We start from the raw sequence: 24,308 nt of genomic DNA, 5'->3' as shown, positions 1-24,308 counted from the left end.
TTTGGGATTGCATATTGATTTTTTGTTTTTTAGATGGAGGTATTGCTCTTAGGCATGTTCTATCGCAAGGGCAATCGTCCTGTTTATTATAGGAAGGATGGTGAGACTGTTGACAAGCATTCATTTGATGCATGTTCGGGGACATGGTGGAGAGAGAAGATGGAACATTTGTCGACAAGGGAAAATTGCAAGGGATTGCAGTAATCATGTGGAACTGTGCTTCATTTGCTGTAGCCCCCTAGCCATTTGAGGGATACAACTCTTATGTTGTGGTCACACGAAGTACATTTATCAACAAGATCTTCCCGTCCTACCTAGCGCAATGGGGGACTAGATGAAATATCCTCTCATGTGCCACAACCTCCTGCTCATGGTCACACAAGCAAACAATTTCTTAGTTTGTGAGAGTACCTTTTCGATGGCAACATCGGATTGGCTTACAGAAGAAGCATTCACACACAAACTTTATTTGTTTTTTAAAAAAAATTTTGGGCTTCCAAACTTCGAATGCGCTGCAAAAATTTGGTTTGGAGAGGATTTTTGTAGGGGTTGCATCGGCTATGTGTAAACGCTACTTGCGCTGTAGGTAGCGAAGATGCCCACATTTGCAAGTACTTTTGGGGAATCCAACCTCCCCAAGCACCAAGCAGGACGGGGTTCTCATTGACCACTCCTCCCTTAGACTTTCAAAGGAAAGAGTCCTTCCTCGATGACGTTGAAGAGAAACGATCGACCAATGGAAAGAAGGGTGTGTGTGAGACAACCCATGAAAAGGTGACACGTGGACACGATCAAATGAACAATTTTGAACCTGTTGGGTCGGAATGTTGAAGGAGGTGAGTAATAAAGCGACTAAAATACTCGTCTTCAGCTCTCTCTGCGTCGATCTGTTCCAGCGATGGGAGCTGCTGGCCGCGTCCTGCTGCTAGCGTTCTGCGCTGCCGGCATATTTTCCGCCTACATTACACAAGGGGTCCTGCAAGAGACACTGTAAGCTTTCGATCTTTCATTTTGAGAGAGAGAGAGAGAGAGAGAGAGAGAGAGAGAGAGAGAGAGAGAGAGAGAGAGAGAGTGTGAGTCTTCGATGTTGATTTGTTTAACCCATGTTTAGGTCTACAAAGAAATTTGGGCCAGATGGGAGCCGCTTCAAGCATCTACCTTTTCTGAATTTTGCTCAGAACGTGGTCTGTTTAGTCTGGTCGTACCTGAGTAAGTGCTTCTTTCTGTGTTTGCATTGTAATCACGAATGCCTTTCCTTTCAATGTTTGCTTCCTCCTTTTCGGCCCACAAAACAGAAATAGAGACTTAAACAGTAAAGCTGGCACATCGTTGAGTTTTCTTGTAAGAAATGTATCGGTGTTCATTGTGAGAAGATTACAAAGTTAATCGCCTTATTTGACATTCCCAAAAATTGAAACAATTTGCTTGTGTGTTTTGCCCATGGCACTTATTGCTGTGCTTTAATAGACAAGTGCTGTCGGAAAGTCTTTCGACAGTTTTCTCAATCTAGATTGAGAAGATTGCAAGGATACAACCATGTGTTGTCTCATCCGAATAGTGTGGGACTTTTTGACAAGGAGCTTTGTAAGTCTTCTTGGTCTTAAAGGTCAAGTTGCTAGTGAGCAAGGCTTGCCCATTTGTGAGAATGCGCCATCATACCCCATATGCTAAAGACCTTCCTGTTGAGGCAGTACCGCGTCAACACAAGAGGTAAACCACATTTCATATGAAAAGAGTTTCAAAAGTTTTGTAACAGTTTCAACTAGTTTATGAAATGCCACAATTAAAGTTTCGTCAAAATCTTTAAGTGTCAAGCCATAACACATGTATTCATAACACATGTACAGGCAAATCAACAATAAAAGACCATGAAATACAAAAACTCACCTTGACGTTGAAAACGTCAGTCAAAGTAACACTTGGACAAGACCATGAAGAAACGAGTTTCTTGGCAATTATGCTTCCACCTCTTCATGCTCTTCCTTCTGATTATTTTGAGGATTTGAAGCTATGTTGCAAATTTGTTTCAGAAAAGTGGGTTAGATTGTCCATAGAAGAACAATTGACCGGGCTTTGATACTGCCGAATCTGATTGACGCTTTAAAAGACAGATGATAGATCATTGAATAGACTTAAGTACTAATGAGAAAAATTGCACACAAGTGTCAAGAATAATGCAAGAGACAAGGGGTTTCCCTCCGAGCTATAATAGTCCCGAAGGTAGACGTCCCTTGTGATATTTCTTTATCTCATAAATGTCGAGCAAACACATTACAATTGCTCCTTGCTTTGGAGAGACCACTCTCAAAATCTGAGTAATTAACATGCTGGCTGTCAATTTACAAGCGTGGAATAGAGTAAAGGCAACTTGTACATTCAACTGCTCACTTGGGAAATCGAGTGAAAGCACCTACAGGCTTAGATAGAAAGCATATACGATTGGTTGCCATGCTAGTATGCTATTGTAAAGCAACATTGTAACTGGTCGGTACTATGTGCCAACGAGAAATCAATGATACGACCTGAATTAACTACAACAAAACAGAAAAAGACTTCACACTTTCACACTAGAGCATACGGGAAGAGGCGTAGTTCCTCTTCAAAGATTATTGGTCACCAAGTTGGGCACCCGTGGTGGTATCTCTTTATTGTTTTTCAACGGAGTTACAACTATTGGGAGAGACCACTCCTCATAATCTAAGCTGCAATTGGCACATTGGCCACCATTTTATATGCACTTAAGCCCCAAAATTCTGTTGACCACAAAAGGATGTGGGTTTTATATAGTCGAGTCACAAAAGCTTTTCGTAAATATTCCCCAACAAAAAGCTTGCATAGACTTGCTGCCATGTATAGTTGCCATGTCATCGTCGGCCGTAAAGTCTTGCAATCCCGGTGAAAGTTGCAGCGTAAATTTTGGGCTTCCTGCATCCAAGGATGGTCCCTTTTCTCGGCTTTGTTCTCTCATTCCCTTTGTCAGCAATCATTTGTCACAAGTGCCACATCATCATAGCATATGTATAGTTAGTGCCATATTATCATTGTGTGCGTTCAAGCAAGCTGTTCGTATAGATGTGCCACACGAGCTTTCAACCAAGCGGTCAACCAACTGTACAGGGCTTTTGCGTCAGCACTTTGTGATGGGCGCAAAAATTGCCCCTTGCCCCTACTTTTGAATGGTCATTTCTATTTGCTGGCCCATTCTTTTTACTATTACTACAACAAATATCATCATTATTGCCACCTTAGCATAAATGCCTCATCATCTCTGCTCCATAGATTTTCCTAGAGTAGTTTGGACTTTGAAGCAGTACCAAAGGTGTACAATATTGAAAGGACACATCAAGCTAGACGTGCATGTAATAGATCATAGAGTTATTGAATTTCCAATGAGAATGGGCCGAGCGACATCTTTATAGATCAATAAGATATTGAGATGTACGGTTGACAAATCTATGGATCTTCAATGCTATGGATTGCCCATTTGAAAATTTGATGGTTGCAACTATTGATCCTCGGTACGAATTATGAATCCTCAATCAAATGGCTATTTTGACAAGACATATGCCTTGAGCATGAAGGTGCAACTACATCTTGAAGAGGGGATCTCTCTAAGGCCTCCAACTCATGGATCCTCTATTTGCACTATCCTTATATTTTTGGCTAATTTGGGGTTATCTTAGCAAGCTGAACCTTGTTGTCAAGTCAAAGTTGAAGCTTGAGCACCGAAGAGGCTAAAAATTTATTAACTTTGATTGCAACTTTGACTTATAGAATAAAATGTCAATTCACGGGTTAGAGAGCTATTTTGGACAACATCAAGCTTGTGCAATCTGCATATCAGACTCTTAGCTTGGGCTGTCTCAGGTGCTGATGAAGAAAGAATATTGCCTGAATTTGAAAACTACAGCACAACCAACCCCTTGTAGCAAAAATGTTGATTTGTAACACACATAAATGCTATCTACACTTTTGTAGACGTGCAAGCATGCAATTAACGTTATAAGCCACACCTTTCTTACTCTAATTGTAATGTGTAGCGGAAGTGATTGATGGGAATGCTTATGATAAGTGCTCAATGTGCATTCAAGGTTCCTTTTACTTCATGAGAGATGTGCAAAGACTAGGAAGAAAAGAGAGAATGGTACTATGAGTGAAGGTTCAGAGAGAGAGAGAGAGAGAGAGAGAGAGAGAGAGAGAGAGAGAGAGAGAGAGAGCAGATGGGCTTCCCCCCCCCTCACAAAATGGTGACGTGGCTGCCCAGTACACACACCTGCCGTGCATTGCTGATGTGGCAGGCGCTGTACGGACACCTTCGTAGATTGCACCGAAAAACGCGGACAGATGTACGGATTGCTGACGTGGCATTGCCGTACGGAATAGCAGCCTTTTGCGCAGGGAAAAAAGCAGTGGCAGCTTTTGGGCTTTATTCTACGCAAGAGAGAGAGAGATTTATTGCTTATTTTTTATCTAGCAATGGCTTGTGAAGAAGACTTGCTTTATTTTTGGGAAGAGCTTTTGATTTTTAGCTTTTGGGGCTCTGCTTTTGGCATCCCTTGTAATCTCTTTATAAGTGTTGTTGAGCTCTCACTTCTCAGAGCATCTGGACGCAGAGTCTGAGAGTGAAACCCAACCACTCCTGTGTACCTTTGCAATAGATTAATACAAAAAGAAATACCGAAAGGGGCGCCAGTCTTTGGGGCCAATATCTCTAGGCACGGAACTCCGCCGGGCCATGTCGAATCAATTGTGAACTGTGAAATGTTTTGAAGTGAATTCCTGTCGTGTTGCGGTAGAATCTTGACTTGGAGTGTCCAAGTCTGTTACAATGGTATCAGAGCGTGGCCGATTTCTACGCGGCACTTGTGGATTCAAACAGAAATCAATCGACTTCCTCTGCATCCGGAGATGCGGGAAGAGATCACGAAGAAAATTCATGCGAGGAGTACGGCTCGCCTCAGCCTACTTGGGCGGAACTTGAAGAGATGTGAGCGTCGACGATTGATTGACGATGCAACAAAGATGATGTTAAATTTTGCGAAGGATCCGAAATTTGCAAAATTTATGACCCAGACCTCCTTCGACGAGGTGCACGCACAGTGGCGGCAAACAACAGAAATACCCCTCAAACCGGCACTCAAGAAACCTCTTACTCCAAGGATGTTTACTGAGCAAGAATTAGAAGAGGTGATTGATGCATGGATTTCTCAGCTTTTTGACGCGCAGAACAAAACTGAAAAGCACGACAAAAAGCAGAGAAAGGAACTGACTTTTCGAGTTACTTGGGTCGTCAATCTGCTTTTGCCTTGGCAAGAAAGCAAAAAAAAGCATGTCAGATTCAAAGGAGTATCCAATTCTTCTTCTTCTGACAGTTCTTCTAGCTCTTCTGATTCGAGCGAAGAAGACAGAAAAGGGAAAAAGCGAAGCAAAAAGCAAAGCTTTGGAAAGGGCAAGAAAAAGGCAAAGAAGTCTAAATCTCGCCCAATTTCGGACTCTTCTACATAGGACTCATCTTCGGATAGTTCGGACTCGGAGGGCTACCTCTTATTTCAGGGAAAATGCTCAAACTTGGCGGTCCACGCCTCTATTGAACGAGAAAGCGCGAGTTAAATGGGTGAAATTTAAAAAGCTTTTAATTTCTTCTTGGTTGACCCGGGAGTACGAACTTGACATACGAACTGCTTGGAACCATCTTCGAATGACCAAGAGAGATTCATTGGACGTATATTGCGAGAGATTTTGGAGCTCTTTTCTACCAGCCTCTTCATTTAAGAAGATCTCATTCAAAGAGCAGATTGAGCGGTTTACCTTGGGACTCCCTAAAAAGATCCGAGATCACTGCTTAGATCAAAAGTCAGATTCCATTCAGGAATGGATGAGTCATGCGAAACGGGGTTTTGCCATCCACTCAGGCAGTATGACCTATCCACAAATGAAATCATGACACAGAGGAACGAACAGATTTTGAACAATGAAAGTAGAAAGAAGAAGAGCAACCGAGAAAAGAAAGAAAAGGATGCACGACTCAAGCTTACTCTTCGGGAGAGAGCTCTCTACATCAAGGAGGGGAAGTGCTTCGAATGCGGGGAAACTCGGCATATTTCCGCGAAGTGCCCTAGAAAGGCACCTAGAGAACAAAACAACAAGGATGAAGACAAGCCTGAGGGTTTGAAAGCAACTGAGGAACGTGGACGAAATGGCAAGATGAAAGCAGGATTGGTTCCAGATTGCATGGGTATTGACCCAAGCATGATTGATGAGAGTACTGAACTTTGCCGAGCTTGGGGCAAAGTGAAAGACAAAGAAGCCCTAATTGTCTTTGATGGAGGAGCCAAGGCCAACTTCATTTCACCTGTATTGGCGGTGCGGCTCGAGAGAAGTAGTTCTAGCGGCACCCAGTAGGGACATATCCATTACACCTGTCATTGGCAAACTTTGGTTGCATTGCCAGGGGTGTTTGGGGCATGAGGACTTCTACATAATGCCCTTAGAGGGTTGTGATGTCCTCTTGGGAATTCCTTGGTACCATAAGAACAACGTCGTGGTCGACTATCGGGCGAGAAAAGCGACTTCGACTACAGAGAAGGGTCGAACTATTGTACTTGATGTGAAACTTAAAGGGCGAGTCTGTTCCTATTGTATTGGCTTTTGCCGTTTCAAAATTAATAAATCGAGTCTGTTTGTTTACTCGATCTTTTTGAGAGAGTTGAGCGATGAGAATAGGACAAATATGTCAGAACTTGATAGAGAACGCCACGATTTTCTCCACACTCATGCCGATTGCTTTTCAAAGGGCCTGCCAAGCAAGTTACCACCCCCTCGTCTCGAGGATCATACCATTGATCTGATACCTGGAAGCACACCATCGAACCGGCCACCTTATTGTGTGAGCCGAGCCCAGAACGAAGAAATTATGAACCAACTGAAAGACCTCTTGGAAAAGGGTCTTGTCCAACCTAGCACTTCACCGTACTGCTCTCCAGTGTTGTTGGTTTTGAAAAAAGACGGATCTTGGAGAATGTGCATCAATTACAAAGCTCTCAACAAAATCACCATCAAGAACAAATTTCCGATTCCTAGGATCGATGATATTCTTTACCGACTACAGGGATCCTCGTGTTTTAGCAAGATCGATTTGAAGAGCGGATATCATCAAATCCGAATTGCGTCGGGAGATGTCTACAAGACAGCTTTTTGGACGACTTTTGGGTTATTTGAGTTTTTGGTGATGCCTTTTGGCCTAACCAATGCTCTTGCGACATTTAACCGGATGATGGACAGTATTTATCAAGAGTATAGACTATTTGTTGACACTTTCTTTGACGACATCATTGTTTTCTCCAAGGATGAGGCAGAACATAGAGAACATCTGCTATAGGTCTTTCAGGTAGTACGAGATCACTAGTTGGTGATTAATGCGAAGAAAAGTGAATTTTTCCTACCAAAGATACTCTTTTTGGGACACATTGTATCAGCAGCAGGAGTGCAAATGGACTCGGCCAAGAGAGAGACTATCTGTGATTGGCTCGATTTGAAGAATGTCCATGAAGTTAGAAGCTTCTTGGGCTTGTGTTCGTACTACAGGCGGTTCATTAGAAAGTTTGCAGAGGTTGCTTCCCCTTTGCATATTTTGACACAGAAAAGGGTCCCTTGACTACTGTAGAACCCTCGGAACTGGCGTGAACGATCCTCCGTCCAACCACCCTTTTATAGCCCCTTGGCTTGCAGGATCCCTTCTCCACTGGGCAGTCGGCTCTTGGCGAGGTCCTTGACCTCGAGGGTGGCCCTTGGCCTGACATTACTCTCCCCTATGAGAAGTGTTTTCGTCCTTGAAAACAAAAGTGGGTTACTTCTTGTTAAGAACACTAATGTTTTTTCAAGTGGCACCTTCTTCAGGTCAGGTCAATCGTTCCTCTGTACAAGAACTTGTCGACCTACATGACAACGCATACGTAAATCATGATAGTCTAAAATGCACGTAGGTTTATGCGGTTGGGTAGGAGGTTCAATGAAATCAACCAGAATCTGTTGGTCAATGACATGGTTGTCCCCATGTTAGGTGCAGCGGAATGAATGTTGTATTTTCTCAAGATTAGTGATCTTTATTGCTCAAGGTTCCTTTTAGTTCTTTGGGGAAAAAGGGAGCTTTCCGTCTTGTAGAGTGCTGTGGTCACGAACAAAGTGAGTGGATATTGTGCGTGCAAGTGAATGAGACTGAGAGAAGGAGAGAGGATATATGACACCCGAGAGGTTGTAAAACCCTCCTCCGAAGGCCCCGCTCTCGTCGGCGAGAGTGGTCTACTTTGATTGCACAAAGGTGTACAATGCGAATGCAATGGATTGATGCAAGTTGGACAATGCCGATGACGACGACGGTGATGACGACGACGACTTGATGGCTGAAATCTGGGATCTTCTAATCGCAGAATTCGGGACTGTTTCGGTGGCTGAAAATGACTGTTTTGGCTGCGTTTTTATGGCTGAAAATGGGGGAACATCCGCAACCGTCTAGGGGCTGATTTGCTACTGCGTCATAGGCTGAAAACTGCGAGAATCCAACTGCTGAATTCTGCGTTTTTGCTACTGTTGAGCTGGCGTTTTTGACAGGGCTGAAAAAACGCTGAATCTGCAATGATGTTGGCGTTTTTGTCAAGGGCTGAAAAAATGCTGAATCTGCAATGATGCTGGCGTTTTTGTCAAGGGCTGAAAAACGTTGGCTAGGATGTATCTGCTGAGGTTGGAACGTCAGGCAAGAGGACTTGTCGGCGATGGCTTGTTGAGAGGAAACGCCAAAGGGAAGGAGTGGATGGCGAGGGTCTACTGCTGAGGGGGGGTGCTGCTGAGAAGTTGCCTGTTGAGCGGGAAGCTCCTGCTGCCTCTTCTGCCAGAAAGTGCTAACTTGGGTTTGCTTATATATTAACTTAGCAAAATTGCCCTACCTACTTTTGTTGGAAAGTCACTTAAAAATAATAAGTGAAAATAACCAATAAATAGGAAAATAGGCTAAATGCACTGGAAAATTCCCCTAACTAATGCTAATGGAATCTGATGGGAATTCCGATGATCATGCTGTGTGCAACCGGAGGATATGCATCTATGCTAAAGTGACTTGGCATGCACGGTCTACGAATAGACTCACAAAAGTGCCAGATCACTGCTAATCTAAACTGATTGAACCCTGCTGTGGTGTAGCTTGTCCACGGACACATAGGGTTGAGATGTGTCACGTGACATCCCCTCCTTTTCAAAGTGAGGTACTGGTACCGAACTGTATGGCGTCGAGGGAGATCGCCAACAACATCCGGAATCTTGGAAGGGACTCTTCGCCGGCCCACTCTGATGTGTGGGTCGTGCGGTACTTGAACTTCATAAAGGTCTGCAACGTTTGCTTCTTTGGGCCGCGCCGAAAGCGACACAAAGTCTTCTGAATCTCCTTTCTTGCTTCAACTTCGTCTAGAGTCTTGCTTCTTTCGTCTTCAAGAATCTCCATGGCTGAAAATTCCTGAAACCATCTCCAACACAAAACCATGAACATACCCATTCCATGTAAAGTGAAGGAAAAAAATATAGTCTTCTCTAAAGACTGTGTATGCAATGTAGATGAACATAGAGACGGAGTGACAACCCGTTCATCAAACACATGCAAACAATGCGGTCGAATCTTTTCTGTTCGATCGAAATCAATCAACTGTGGCTAATCACATTGGAAATGCCCATGCTTGGTGCTCATACAATCATGTGCTCGTTCGGAAACTGTGTCATGCCAAGGAAGAGACATGGAATGCGACTTCCTTACATACAAACTTTTCAGCTTTTCATGAAAAAACCGCATACATTCGTGCTCATCCATGAGAGAAACGTGCTCAACATACAATATGTCATGCCTAGGAAAAGGGATCACATAACGATGTTGACTAAAATACAAGAAACCGTCACGAATGAAACACTCGAACAATGCGTGCGTATCAATCATGCGAACACATAATACTTCCTGTAATGGTTCTTTGGACCAAGGCTCGAGAGCCAAGATCGGTTCTTCTTGAAGGGGTTCATTGGACCTAGGCTCCAAAGCCAAGATCGCTTCTTCCCGAATGATCGAATCGTCCTGTGGGGGTTCTTTGGACCTTGACTTGAAAGCCAAGATCGGTTCCTCGTGATTGATCGAATCTACAACGAGGTTAGCTTCGCTAGAAAAAGCATCCACTAATACATCATCCTTGTGAACAATCACATCTTGTTCATGCAATTCATCATGCTTGTGAGAAATCACATCTTGATCATGCAAATCATCATGCTTGTCATTGTCATCCAAATCATCATGCTTAGCAATATCATTCAAATCATCATGCTTATCTTTGTCATCCAAATCATTATGCTTGTCATTCAAATCATCATGCTTATCATGGTCAATCAAATCATCATCATGCTTCACACAATCATGCAAATCCTGTGTATCATGCTTTGGAGAAGAAGAGACTGAGAGAGTCTCCTTTTTCCGATTCTGGTGCATTTGTGCCTGAGCTGGAGAAAAGAGCCGCAAGCGCTCTTCCCTTCTTGCTTTGATCTCGCGATTAAATTCTGCTTGTCTTGCTTTGTTCGCTGCTTGTCTTTTTGCTTCGGCTTCTGCGTGTCTGCGTTCCATTTCTTTGAATTCACGATCAAATTTGGCTTGTCGTTCTTTGGCTTCCAAGCGTGCTTGTTCGTACTCACGCGCTATGGCTACCATTCTTGCGGCATGTCTTGCTTTGAGTTGTAAAGTTTGTTCCATAAACAACAGCTTCAACTCCTCCATTGGAGTTAGTGCAATCGTTGTCGTAGATGGGGAAGGGTTAGAAAAACCTCATGGTGGGGAAAATTCTTCTTCTCAATGCCACGTCAGCAGTCCGTACATCCGGCGCGATCAGCGGAGGTGTTCGTACAGCGCCTGCCACGTACGCAATGGAGGGCGAGGAGTATCTGCCACGTCCTCCTCCTCCATTCACTTCGCATCCAATGCGGAGTAGGTCTTGAATTTAACCAAGAACTGTCTTATCGCTTTACCTTTTATCTTTCTATCTTTCTGTGCCAATATCTGTCGTGATGGGTTTGAATCTTGTTGAAACAATTACAGACCTACATGGTACGGTTCTGTTTGCCACATGTTGTCACATGTGACACATGGTCTAGGAACTCACTGAGTTCGGTTTAGCCAGTGTGGAGCAATGATAATGAGGGTCCCTCTCACTCACGTTGCAGAGTGTTTACAGTTACCTCCACACACAAGTACAATTTGTGCTTGATGGATGTCGCTTTCTTTGCCATTCTTACTTGAGACATATTCCACATGTGGCGAATATGAGTCTTTGGGCCTGACATTGGCTCCTAATTCCTAATGATGTGTCGCAATGAAGTCCCTACGTGTTGGTCGCATCCGTTTCTTAGACCATTTGGAGCACACCGTATCAGTGGCCAGAAATTGTCGGATACTAAGTACAGACTTGTTAAGATTACAAGTGCTGTGAAACCACCTTAACGGAGGGTCATTTCTACATATAGCCAAGTATGCTACGTTCATGAGAATGTCTCATGGTTGGTACCTAGGTGTGACAGAGCTTTCACATTCTGTTATAATTCAACTCTTGTTGCAAGGCTTTCACGTACGTGCCGTGGAAAGTCTCGTCATGGAATTGCAGTTTGGATTTGTTTGTGTTAAATGCATGCACACTAGGTGTTATGGGCCCTAGTGTTTAACACAAATTTGTTCGGAGCGGCATGCCAATTGATGGACTTTCTTGTTTCTGCAACTTTTTGCACTTCAAGTGCAACTTTTCAAGCAGATTTATGAGTTTACACCCTATCGTACAAAGTCACGGCTTAGGATGGGTGTCTGTGGTTGGATGGTCTACTCTATGAGCTTACTCCACTCCAACCCGCTTTCAACCTAGTTGGTTGTCTCCACTCCATATCAAGTATATGGTTGGATACTCACTGGTTGAGTCAAAGTTATCGTCAGTCATGGAAGAATGTCTGTAAGTGGTTGGGGTCAAGTACCTCACTCTTACTGTTGCTATTCATCCCGCATTAAATGGACAGCTTACAAGTATTTTTCTAGTGCTAAAGGGTCTGCTAAGAGCATACATTAGCACAAAGCATTATGAATGGGTAATTCTCTCCCTATTCTAGAATTTGCTTATGTTTTCAATTTTGAACACCTGTTGTGGTGGGGTTGGATACCGATTCAATAGTTTCATAAGTCAAGGACTTAGAAAGTGTGTTGACAAACCATGTTTGCATGTAACCTTCATTAGGGGTGAACATGTAGTTCTGTATGTTCCAAAATGTTCAGCTGTTTGACATGAGGAAACTCCCTATTCTATCCCTTAGTAACTATGAGCTTTTCAAGATACTCACGCGAATTAGGAGTCTAGCTCACAACTTCATGAACTCTGCGCACTCTTGTATTTCTTCGATATTTCATGTAAGCCGTCTGAGTAAACGCTTACATGGGGTGTCACGTGACACATCCCAACCCTATGTGTCCGGGGACAAGCTACACGACAGCAGGGTTTAGTCAGTTTAGATTAGCAGTGATCTGGCACTTTTGTGAGTCTATTCGTAGACCGTGCATGCCAAGTCACTTAGCATAGATGCAATCCTTCGGTTGCACACAGCATGATCATCGGAATTCCCATCAGAATCCATTAGCATTAGTTAGGGGAATTTTCCAGTGCATTTAGCCTATTTTCCTATTTATTGGTTATTTTCACTTATTATTTTTAAGTGACTTTCCAACAAAAGTAGGTAGGGCAATTTTGCTAAGTTAATATATAAGCAAACCCAAGTTAGCACTTTCTGGTAGAAGAGGCAGCATGAGCTTCCCGCTCAACAGGCAACTTTCAGCAATACCCCCCCCCCTCAGCAATAGACCCTCGCCATCCACTCCTTCCCTTTGGCGTTTCCTCCCAGCAAGCCATCGCCGACAAGTCCTCTTGCCTGACGTTACAACCTCAGCAGATACATCCCAGCCAGCGTTTTTCAGCCCTTGACAAAAACGCCAGTATCATTGCAGATTCAGCGTTTTTTTAGCCCTGTCAAAAACGCCAGCTCAACAGTAGGAGAAAAGCAGAATTCAGTAGTTGGATTCTCGTAGTTTTCAGCCTATGACGCAGTAGCAAATCAGCCCCTAGACGGTTGTAGATGTTCCCCCATTTTCAGCCATAAAAACACAGCCAAAACAGTCATTTTCAGCCACCGAAACAGTCCCGAATTCTGCGATTAGAAGATCCCAGATTTCAGCCATCAAGTCGTCGTCGTCATCACCGTCGTCGTCATCGGCATTGTCCAACTTGCATTAGTCCATTGCATTCGCATTGTACACCTTTGTGCAATCAAAGTAGACCACTCTCGCTGACGAGAGTGGGGCCTTCGGAGGAGGGTTTTACAACCTCTCGGGTGTCGTATCTCCTCTCTCCTTCTCTCAGTCTCATTCACTTGCACGCACAATATCCACTCACTTTGTTCGTGACCACAGCACTCTACAAGACGGAAAGCTCCCTTTTTCCCCAAAGAACTAAAAGGAACCTTGAGCAATAAAGATCACCAATCTTGAGAGAATACAACATTCATTCCGTTGCACCTAACATTGGTATCAGAGCTTTGGAAGTGTTCTGCATTACTCAAGGAAAGAACCACAAGAATTTTTTTTGCTTGTTGCGATCGCACAAACCCAAGTTTACTTGGGCGTGGTGATTCCTAATCGTGTTTTGTTGAAGAGTGACAGGAATGATGAATCCCAGAAAGAAGGGCTTGTCCAGCCTCCCCTTGTGTCTCTTTTCACTCATTGAGAGCGGACCGTGCACTTAGCGGCCGGCCAATCGACGTGAGGTGGGAAAAAGCAAGCTTGGTGTGAGCGCAAGGCCGCCAAGGGTTGCGCCTGCAGAAAAGGGTAGAACTCGGGTGAAGAGAAGATCCTTCTCCAACGCGATTTGCAAGCGAAAGAAAACCCCAAGAACCCAAGACCTCCAAGAACTCAAGAACCTCAAGAACCCTAGATTCTCACGAATCAAGGACCCCAAGAACTCGAGAACCTCAAGAACCCTAGATTCTCACAAATTAAGGACCCCAAGAACTCAAGAACCCTAGATTCTCACGAATCAATGACCTCAAGAACCCCAAGAACCCAAGACGTGCCAAGAACCCAAGTTCCTCGAGAACTTAAGAACCCAGACCACAAGAACCCATGACTTCAAAATGATCATCACTCGAAGCCGAATGGATACTTCGCGTGGAAGTGATTAAAATCTTACTTTTTTGGTTGTTGAGGAGAATTTTAGATGCACTACAAGAGGTTCTTCATATTAGTGACGCTAGCAGTGCGACGCTCAAATGTGAAAATTCACGGCGTCGCTATGATCGTCACTATAAACGTCACTATAAGTGGTGCTATATTATTTGTTGCATAGGGACGATCATAGCAATGCCGACAAGGTAAAAAAACAAACTGAGAGCACCAAAAACTCAAATCTCAGATTTGAGTTTTGACACTCTAGCGAAATAGGAATTACAGCACCTCTCTCTCTCTCTCTCTGTCTCTCTCTTCTCCCCTCCCCTCTCCCCCCCCCCCCCACACATACACACACTTTAAGGAGAGGAAGGAGAGCCAGGTATGCTCCTTCCCTCTCCTCCATCTCATGTTCCCTTGCCCTCTTTCTCTCTCCCTCTCTCTCTCTCTCTCTCTCTCTCACACACACACACACACACACACACACACACACACAATGCAATCAAAGGGTATGCAACTAAACTTAAGTGCTTGGACATGCATGTCTTGTGTACAGGCTCACAAGGGTGCCATAACACTTCCTAGGCTGTCCTAAACCCTAGAAATAGGAGTTCGCTTGTTTGGATGAGCATAGGGTTAGATGTGCACGTGACATCTCCCCCTTTTCAAGGTGAGGTATTGGTACTGAGCTGCATGGCACTTCAAAAGGACTACAATGATTGCTTCTTTGGGCAACGCCGAAAGCGATGTAGAATAATTTGCTATGGCTTCATGTCTTCAACTTTGTCCACGATCTCGGGTTCATTCTCTTTAAGAATCTCCTTTGGGGGATCTTCTTGAAACAACTTCAACCACAATATCATAGACACATCTTTTACTTTTTTGGATGATTGGAAAGGACTATGCTTCCTAAAAGACTGACTTCATGCTTCTGTGCTCATCCATGAGTGAGTCATGTGCATCGTGCAATATGGCTTTCCTATGAGAAAGTAACGCACAAAGACGGTGACGAAAATACAAGAGACCGTCACAGATGAGAGACTAGAAAAATGCATACTGACTATTTATGCAAACGTAAGATACTTCCTCAATGGGTATTGTGGACCTTGGCTCGAAAGCCAAGATTTCTCCTTCATGACTGATCGTGTTTGCAATTGGGTTAGCTTTACTAGGAACATAATCAATCAAACCATCAAATTGCTCACAAGACTGGAACCATCTAGCTTGACATTTGCTCCAAAATACACTAGGCATGGTGGGTTGGAGCCAATTGAAGGTTTGATGACCAAAATTGACACTAAAATCTCTACCATACACAAAATGCTTCTCATGCTTTAGAGAATGAAAGACATTGAGCGGTTCCAATGATTGATTCTTTTTTGAACTGCGTGACTGTGTATTGAGAGATACAGTTAGACTGTGTGTTTTATGATGATGATATGAGTGTGAGAGATCAATGGCAAGGAACGAATACCGTGCTCACAACCAATAACCATGGGAAAGGCACCTTAGAGAGAGAGAGAGAGAGAGAGAGAGAGAGAGAGAGAGAGAGAGAGAGAGAGAGTTCTCTTTCCAATTAACTTGTGGATCAAACTCACGAGACCACTTCATGCCAAATATCACATCACATCTAGATAGAGGAGAAACAACAAATTTATGACAAAAACCTACGTTTTGAAGTGAGACTGTTGCTTTAGGACATTGATACGTAAGTGAGGAGTGCATACTAGGAGCAAATCTAGAGACCACAATGGGATCCATTGGAATAGCTTCTAAATGTGAGAACCCACAACTCCTCTACTTAATGATTGCTTTATCCTCCTTGAACTCCCAACAATTAAAACACAATACTTTGAAGCTAGCATATCACACATGGCCCTTGAAGCCACAATCATCCGAAACTCAACTTTTTTTTTTGAGTTTATCCGTCTCACTTTTATCGTTATTTCCATTTGTCTTATTCCATATAATGTTGGAAACTCCCTGAATGTAGAAGTTTTTAATGTTTCTGGTTTTGCTTCTGTTCTCCCTGCTGCATATAACAATGCCTCAAGCTGAGTAATTATTCTTTAGCCATGAAAAATCCAAAATTTGGGAGGGATGGAGGTTTCTCTTCTCGTTCTCCTCCTTTAGCCAAAGACACACTACTACACAATGGCATCAAAAGACAATGGGTTCCTGTCACTATTGTAGCATTGCATACTTTACCAATCCGAGGGATAGCAAAACCTGATGGGCAGATATAGTCGTCAACTTCTATATAAATCAAGAGAGAGGAGAAACATGAAAATACCCTACTGTCAAGGACTTACCACACACCACTTCCGGTTGGATCCCACACCCTTGCATGTTCCCATGACAACCCTCTCTTTAGCAAGTCAAATCTTGCATAGAAATGGATGTCACTTTTTCCTTCAAAAATATAGCAATGTAGCAATTCTTTGATTGAATGATACACCCTCAAATTGATGGACGATAGAACAGAAGATCCATGGATTTGTTGGGCTGAGAGACATTCTTATTGGAGTGAATGCGAAGCCTCAGTTGAAGGGAAACTAGCAAGGCACCGAGATAGATTATCCACTCCACCAATGGAAAGTTTGTAGCTATGGGATCCTAAAATTGCTGTTAGTATTGTGACGTGCCCGTCACAAGAGAGAGAATGAGCCAAAGTGAGCATGCCTTGCATAGCGTCGTTCAGCTCCTTATATTGAGCATAGGAGAGAGTACGTGCCAATATGGGCGCATGCCAAGAACACAACATCCTCCCACACTCCCCCCTTAGGGAGAGAAAATATGGGACATCTTTTTTACAAATTTGGACTGAGAAGGGACTCCAACAATTGAAGGGATTACGTCAACTTCAACGCTTCATGTGGGGGGAGTGATCTTACAACAACTTAGGGACTAGGTGACTCGACTTGGGGACTCGACAAAAGAAACATCTGGACATAGGCAATGCATTAGGTCGCTATCCCAATGCAAATAGCTAAGCGAGGAGCAACGAGGGGCTGCATTATAACGGCAAGGGATGCAATGTTTATGGTGACATACATTTCTCTAAGGGGTTCGGTGTCATAGGTGAGCTTTAAAAAATGAACTATGTACTAAAAAGGTGACTACAATAACCAGTGATTGGTGCAAAGAAAGCTGGAGCAGGGTAAGAAAAGGTTCCTCCGTAGTGTTGCTACAGCAACTCCTTTTCAGTATACCATTGCTTGAAGGATTTTTGAGCCCGGCTTAACTTTCACCTGACGATGGGATTGGCGAAGGCTGCATGAACATCTTGATTGGACGCACCCTTCATCCTGTGGATTGGGTGGGACTCTGTTGATCTGACGGCAGTAAATGGTGAACTCCTCGTTAATAAAGCAACTCTTTTGACAGGCGGGTTTCTCTTCTTGTTGACCTGATTGCCCCCACCCTCGGCAACAAGCTTGCCTACATTGAATACGCGATGTGGATGTCCAGCAGAGAACAGGGTATCAGCATGCAGCATCCTACGACACGTCTTGATTCTATGAGCTGGGACTTGGGCAGAAAAAATATTGAGAGCATCTTGAGCTGCTGAAAGGATTTGGAGGTATCATGCTGAGAGAAGTTAACACTGGGCAGATCAGCGCCAATTGAACATGCTGACGTGGCTGAAGGTCCAAAGGAAGGTGCACGCTCGGCAATTGACAGTGCTTGGAGCAGTTGGGAAGGTGCATTTGATAGCGGCCTCCAATGATGAGGGACACTGGCCTCAATGCGTGCACAACCAGGGATTGAGAAGAAAACACAGGGCAACGATTCCGACTCCCAAGTGAAAGAAAGGGCAGATGGGGTATCACATGAAGCTGACAAAGGTTTGATGCACACAAGGAGTGCCGGTGCATCAATATGGATAGGCAGAAAGCAGCCAATGGAGGGGCGACGGCGTGACTGTGGGCACCCGATAGGCAGCTAGTTCGGGTGAAGGTCATTGAGGAATGTTGAACTCTGAAGGGGGGGAGAGCATAGGTAGTGCAAGAGAGGCTACTGTTGATAGTGATGGCGAGAGTAGATCAGCAAGAAAGGGAGTAGTGAGGATGCAAACAAAAGTCATTACCCCGGGTCAACCAAGAAGCTCGCCATAGCTACTTGCTCCACTGCAGTGCGCCAAGAAACTCAAAATGAAACCCCCAAAGAACCCTCCTAATGCCCGCCATCTCCACCATTTTGACGTGCCTGTCACAAGAGAGAGAATGAGCCAAACTGAGCATACCTTGCATAGCGTGGGGTAGCTCCGTATATTGAGCATAGGAGAGAGTACATGCCAAGATGGGCTCATGCCAAGAACATGACGTCCTCCCACACTAAGGTGGTCGGACGGACATACACACCACAGTATCGTCAAGTCGTAAGAACTCGTGTTAATTGTTCAGGTAGACCTCCACCACATGTACACCATGCCATTGGACTGCTTGTGATCAATAGCCAAGGTTTGTACTATGTAGATCAATAGGTAGGAGATTGGTCTCGCCTCCTCCAAAAACAATCCGAGGCAACTTGCTCCATAAACCTGCTCTCAATGCCAGAAGTCAAGCTCGAAGTGTCACGTGTGATGGAAGATCATAAAGATGAGCAACCTTTGCGCTAGAGTGCTATCCTTCCACAATTCTTTGAGTGCTTTCAATGAAGATGCATATCGGTGAAGCGAGTGTGCGAAGCTGCAACATGAGGGAAGATAGTTTGTCACGTGCGTATAGCTCTCCTGAACAAGTCCTTTAGTTAAGGGTTTTTAGTTTTGGAACCCTCTTGCATAAGGGATTTGTACACGTGTTTTGATGGGTATTGTTACAGCTCGGTGGGTGTCCAGTAACACAAGCATGTAGCTTAGGGTAAGAAGAACGTGTGTCCAATTCCCATGTCCAATGCATCTCTGGAGAGAGATATGACTATAATAGTGTGAGAAACTTTAGTGCACATGAGCACTCATAGGGCATCCACCTAACTTGCAGATCTCTAGGTCACTTTCCCCCGATAAAAAGCACCCTTCCTCCTCTTACTTGCACATTTATTTCTTGGGCACCCCGCAAAATCCTCAATGTGGCTTTTTCTTTTTGTAACGGATCGCTACACCTTTCTCCAACGTATTTGCAGATCTAGTCACCCCCATAGCTGCAGTGATTTTCAGCCTCAATGACCCCCCTTCCTGGCAGCCATCGCCATCCCTCCTTTGATGCCTCATCTTATGGATCTACCTTTTTGCAGCCAGCATTCAGCCCTTGTTTCCTCTCACATTGGATGTGCAAGTTAGTCGTAGATCTCCTCTTGGTGGCCATCCGCAGCCCATATGAAGCGGAAGTTGGAGCCCATTGGTGCTTCAAATCAGCCCCAAAAGTGCTTTATTTTGAAGAGTTTCCATGGCAGTAATCATCCTAGAGTCAAGTCGAGTCGAGTCTTCCATTGAGGTATTGCATTTGTGTACAATCTATTCATGCAATCTAAAGAAAATACCATATGGGTCTCTCTCTCTCTCTCCATCGATCTGCCCATCAAAGTTGCCCGGAACGGGAATGGGAGGGTCCAGAACGGGATAGGAATCGGGAGGGAGGGGCGGGTGGGGGTGGAATGGTCAACTAAAGTAAGGCTTGAATTACTCCTTTCAGCTTAGTTCCAAATCAACTCCTAAACAACCGCAAACCTGCCAAACAGCCCCAAATATGTCCCCCAAACAGCTTCAAATCTGCCCCCAAATGCCTACTTTCTTGTCCCCAAGTGCTTGCTTTTACCTATTCCGTCCCGCCCCCCCCCATTTCGGAACACCATTCTGATTACACCCCATTCCAGATTAGTGTTCCGTTCCCGACTCGGTTTTGGGAACGGGACTCGTCCGGAATGCCGTTTCGGATCGTTTGGGTTGTGTTCCACCTGTTCCTTGTTACATTGCTACCTATCTACTTGAGAGATCTATCTTCTATATACATCTATCAATTCTCTAAAAGGAACCATCAACAATGCATACTTACATTCATTAAGTTGCACAAGGTTAACAACAAAGGATTGTGATTGGTGTGATTGCTCAATTGTCTCAATTCTGACATAGTTACCTTATAGAATCTAAATGTGATGCTACATAGTTAAATCATACTCCAAGCAATCCATTTGAATATGGCCTTGGTCACCACATGTGTGAGCAATATCAACACCAAGGTGTAGCGAAGAGAAAAACACACAACTAGCACTCAATTCAATTTAATTGTTGGTGATCATTAGCGAGGGTAGTGGCCATGTAGACTTGCCCAAAGCCAATGATGGAGATGACTAGAATTGAGCTATACTAATCTAATCTTAAAAGAAGTATGAATTGATTTAGTGATTAGGAAGAGAGAGAGCAGTAAATCTAGCTTAGGGATCTAATTAACGTAATTAGGAGATACTAATTACTTACAAGCTCTGATACCACTTGTAAGGATTGATTAGTTAAAGCGGAAAAGGGTTAGTTGCATTCATGGTAGTGAGGACTTCATAATAATTAGGAGCAAAACAAATTAGAGAGAGAGCACTCAATGAAAATAGAATTGCGTGATTGATTTGGATAAAGAGCAAAATATAAGCTAAGCAATATAGCCTTATATAGGAGCAGAGAGGAAGGTGGCATTTAATGCTAGAGAGTGTTCATCACATGTGGGAAAAGGGTCAAATAGCATGTGGCTATAGAGAATAGCATGACTATAAAGTGGGATGCATGCATGCACATAATGGTGCATGGTTGCATGCTTGGCTTTAGAGGTTGGTCATGCATCGGTGTAAGCTAAATAGCTTACCCCAACAATGTTTGGACAGAGACTTACACCACCATCAATATCATACTTACAAATAAGCTTTTTTTCCGAAGATCGGAGTAGAGGTTTGGACTCTGAAAGATTAACAGCAACACGCTAGTGGCATGCAAGGACATGCTTGTTTGCCCTTTGGAAACTCTATTAGTTCCCAAGTCTCATTTGCCATGATTGAGTTATACTCCGATTGCATTGCTTGCTCCCACTTCACGCTATCTTCCATCTGAATAGCTTCTTGATGGTAGGTAGGCTCTTTGCAGTCAATGACCAACAAATAGTCTAACCCTCGCTGAGGTGGCACATTTTTTAAAGGTGGTTTGCTAGGGATGTGGGAGGGGCGGTGGGGTCAAGGTCCTTTTGCAACAGCATTGCTTGCTGATTATCCTTTACGTCTTGTATGCATGCCATGACCAAACTTGGGCTCTTCTAGAATATGGGAGGGTTGATATCACTTTATGCACATTTGAGGGGGGACTTTGTTCGCCATCGTGTGTGGATGAGTTTGTTGCTTGACTAGTCCCCGCTGTGGCGGTTAACACACTCCTGTGTGCGCGCGCGCGCCACACACACACACACACACACACACACACACACAGAAGCTTTTGCTGCTGTAAAGACGGATACCATGTTATGCTTTGTATTCCAGCATAGTGGTGTTACCTACTCACTAAACAACCACTCTTACGGAGATTGATAAATCATGAGTGTTTTTATTTTTGTGCAAAAACTGCTTTTAAAAGGGGAATTCACCGTGCAATTTCTTTAGTGATTGGGATCTTGACTAAGAAAAGCAACAATCAAGCCCCATTGTGGATGTATTGGAGTCCAAGTTTAACAAACTCAATTGGACCAGCCTGCGGAATTCAAGCATTGAAGTACATAAGTTATCCTGCCCAGGTACATCAACTATCTTCTCTCTGGAAATTCTACTATTGTGGAATGTTCAAGGTGTCAATGTGAAAAGGAAAGAATTTGTGTTCTACTTTAAGTGGGTGGGATTGTGAGCTAGAAAGTAGAGAATCACACATAATTCCGCTCTCCAAGTAACCAATCGGAGTCTTTACTTTGATGCAGGTGCTTGTCAAGTCGTCCAAAATGATTCCAGGTGAAGTGAGGCATTTTCTATATGTCACTGTTTACCTTCACGTGTTTATGGGGTCCATTTCAGCAGATTGTTCTTGATGATTTCAGTAATGCTGATGGGAACTCTCGTGTATGGCGTAAAATATAAACTGCCGGAGTACATATGCACTTTCCTTGTTGCTGGCGGAGTTTCAACATTTGCTTTATTCAAGGTATCGTTGAGTTGAATCGACGGAGATATGATGTTGCAAGGCATCTTCAGTCACGAATTTTGTCAACATGTTTCAAATGTTTACTTGCAGAGCAAAGCAAAGTCAATTCCAAGTCCAAATGCACCACTTGGCTACAGCTTGTGCTTCATCAATTTGGCTATGGATGGTTTTACTAATGCCACACAAGATTCCATTTCTGCAAAGTAAGCTTAGGGATTACCCATCTTGTGTTAAATTAATTTCAATGGGCTTTCTAGAGGGAGCACTATGCTTGCTGTTGTAATTGTTTGACATGAAACACACACAATGAAATGGGTGACGGGAGGGATAAGGATGCTACAAGTCAATGCGGGAAATATAGGAGGGCCTTCTGTGTATATGTGGAGGGAATATTTTATCTCACTTGTTAGAGAAAACACAAAGCTAAGGGGAGTTCAGCTCTTGACAGAGTTGGCTTTCCAGTGTGAGAGCTGGCCTTCCCAAGAATGCTCTCAACCAATGGCCGCATCACATGTGACCCTTCGATCTTCTCAGGTTCTTAGTGATGTAGGATGCGACAAGTTTTGATTGTGTATGATGTCATGTCGTACGATGTGAAGTTGCTTTGTTCAAGTCACTGCGTGCAAGCTTTCTGATTGTTTGTTTGCCATTCCACTGAAAATTTGACTTATTTGCCCTTCTTGTCTGAAGGTATCCAAAAACAACAGCTTGGCACATCATGCTGGGAATGAACCTGTGGGGATCAATCTTTTCATTTTTCTACATGTTTGCATGGAGTGGAGGTGGTGGAGTCGAAGCAATCAAATTTTGCAAGGAACATCCTGCTGCTGCTTGGGAGATACTCCTTTTCTGCTTGTGCGGGGCGGTGGGCCAAAACTTCATATTTCTCACCATTAGCAAGTTTGGATCTCTAGCCACAACAACCGTAACGACAACTCGAAAATTTATGAGCATTCTTGTCTCCTCCTTGTGGAGTGGGAGCCCTTTGTCACCCCAGCAATGGAGTGGCGTGATGATGGTATTTGGAGGGCTTTCAGTGCAAATTTACCTCAAGTGGCGGCGCAAGAACAAGCCAATGGTTGAGAAACCAAGGAAAGATTGAAGTGTATTTTATAGACTCATTTAAAAGCATTCTTTGGGCCATGTGCTCTTGCCATACTCGGGATCCTCAAATATATTGGATTCCTTGTGTGCTATTGCCAGTAAAAGATCTGGCGAAAAGTTTTAGATGACAGAGTTCTGAAGAAGCTGGGGAAGATTTTGAGGCATTATTTTGTATTATGTAAGAAGCATATTCTTGTTACCTTCTTCCCTTGGAGCATATTTGTAACTCTCCGAAAGGCAAACTGTGAGAATATACGAAAAATAGTTTTGTCGAAAGTGTGGTTTAAATGGTATGCATGTGGCTCTGTTACTTCTTTGGCTGTATCCAATGGACCTCATTGGCTGCATTTTCCACCAAAACAGCTCAGTGGAGAGGTAATCAATATTGGAAGTTGTCCATCTATTGCAGCTATATCCTGTATTGAAGTGTAAGTTGATTTTATATCTGGTTTAGAGGCAGTGTTTGTGAATGCAGAGCACATTTTATGCAAAGAGGTGTGTGTGTGAGAGAGAGAGAGAAAGAGAAAGAGAGAGGCGTTTTATGCAAAGTAAGTGCATGTGTAAACACAAACATTGTAAAAACATATATGTTAGATGGATATAGGATATAGATGTACGTAGACATGCATTCACGTTTGTAAATGTATATTGTTACTTGTGCACCAGAGTTTCAACATTGATAGTAGAATGGTGGGACAACCTTGTTGTTGGCATCCATGATGGGTAAATGAGTGGCATTCATCATAACTTACTCATAGCTTAAAGCAAAGTTTAACCATTCAATTAAAACACTAATGGAGTTTAATAAAATATGGACTCATGAACTAGTCTTGATTCTCATGT

The 24,308-nt window shown here is 43.6% G+C and overlaps 1 protein-coding gene across 1 annotated transcript; it reads left to right on the top strand.

Annotated features, from left to right (window-relative positions):
* The first annotated feature begins 835 nt into the window (after positions 1 to 835).
* Positions 836 to 23,741, top strand: LOC147464881 (UDP-galactose/UDP-glucose transporter 3-like). Its single transcript, XM_086516965.1, has 7 exons — positions 836 to 990; positions 1,112 to 1,209; positions 21,833 to 21,963; positions 22,141 to 22,171; positions 22,258 to 22,361; positions 22,452 to 22,564; positions 23,052 to 23,741. Exons 1-7 carry the CDS (start codon positions 899 to 901, stop codon positions 23,461 to 23,463), a joined length of 981 nt encoding a protein of 326 aa, XP_086373091.1. The 5' UTR covers positions 836 to 898; the 3' UTR covers positions 23,464 to 23,741.
* Positions 23,742 to 24,308: the final 567 nt, after the last annotated feature.

This window comes from Adiantum capillus-veneris, chromosome 1 (assembly GCF_014529385.1).
Source record: "Adiantum capillus-veneris isolate H3 chromosome 1, ASM1452938v2, whole genome shotgun sequence".
Lineage (NCBI taxonomy): Eukaryota > Viridiplantae > Streptophyta > Polypodiopsida > Polypodiales > Pteridaceae > Adiantum > Adiantum capillus-veneris.
This window is presented reverse-complemented; position numbering and strand designations above follow the sequence as displayed.

What these genes read in the sequence shown, in the direction of transcription:
- LOC147464881 (XM_086516965.1), top strand. Translation starts at nt 899, where the DNA reads ATGGGAGCTGCTGGCCGCGTCCTGCTGCTAGCGTTCTGCGCTGCCGGC. An exon ending in GGGGTCCTGCAAGAGACACT is followed by an intron (nt 991 to 1,111) that starts GTAAGCTTTCGA and finishes ACCCATGTTTAG; the next exon opens with GTCTACAAAGAAATTTGGGC. An exon ending in CAAGATTCCATTTCTGCAAA is followed by an intron (nt 22,565 to 23,051) that starts GTAAGCTTAGGG and finishes TCTTGTCTGAAG; the next exon opens with GTATCCAAAAACAACAGCTT.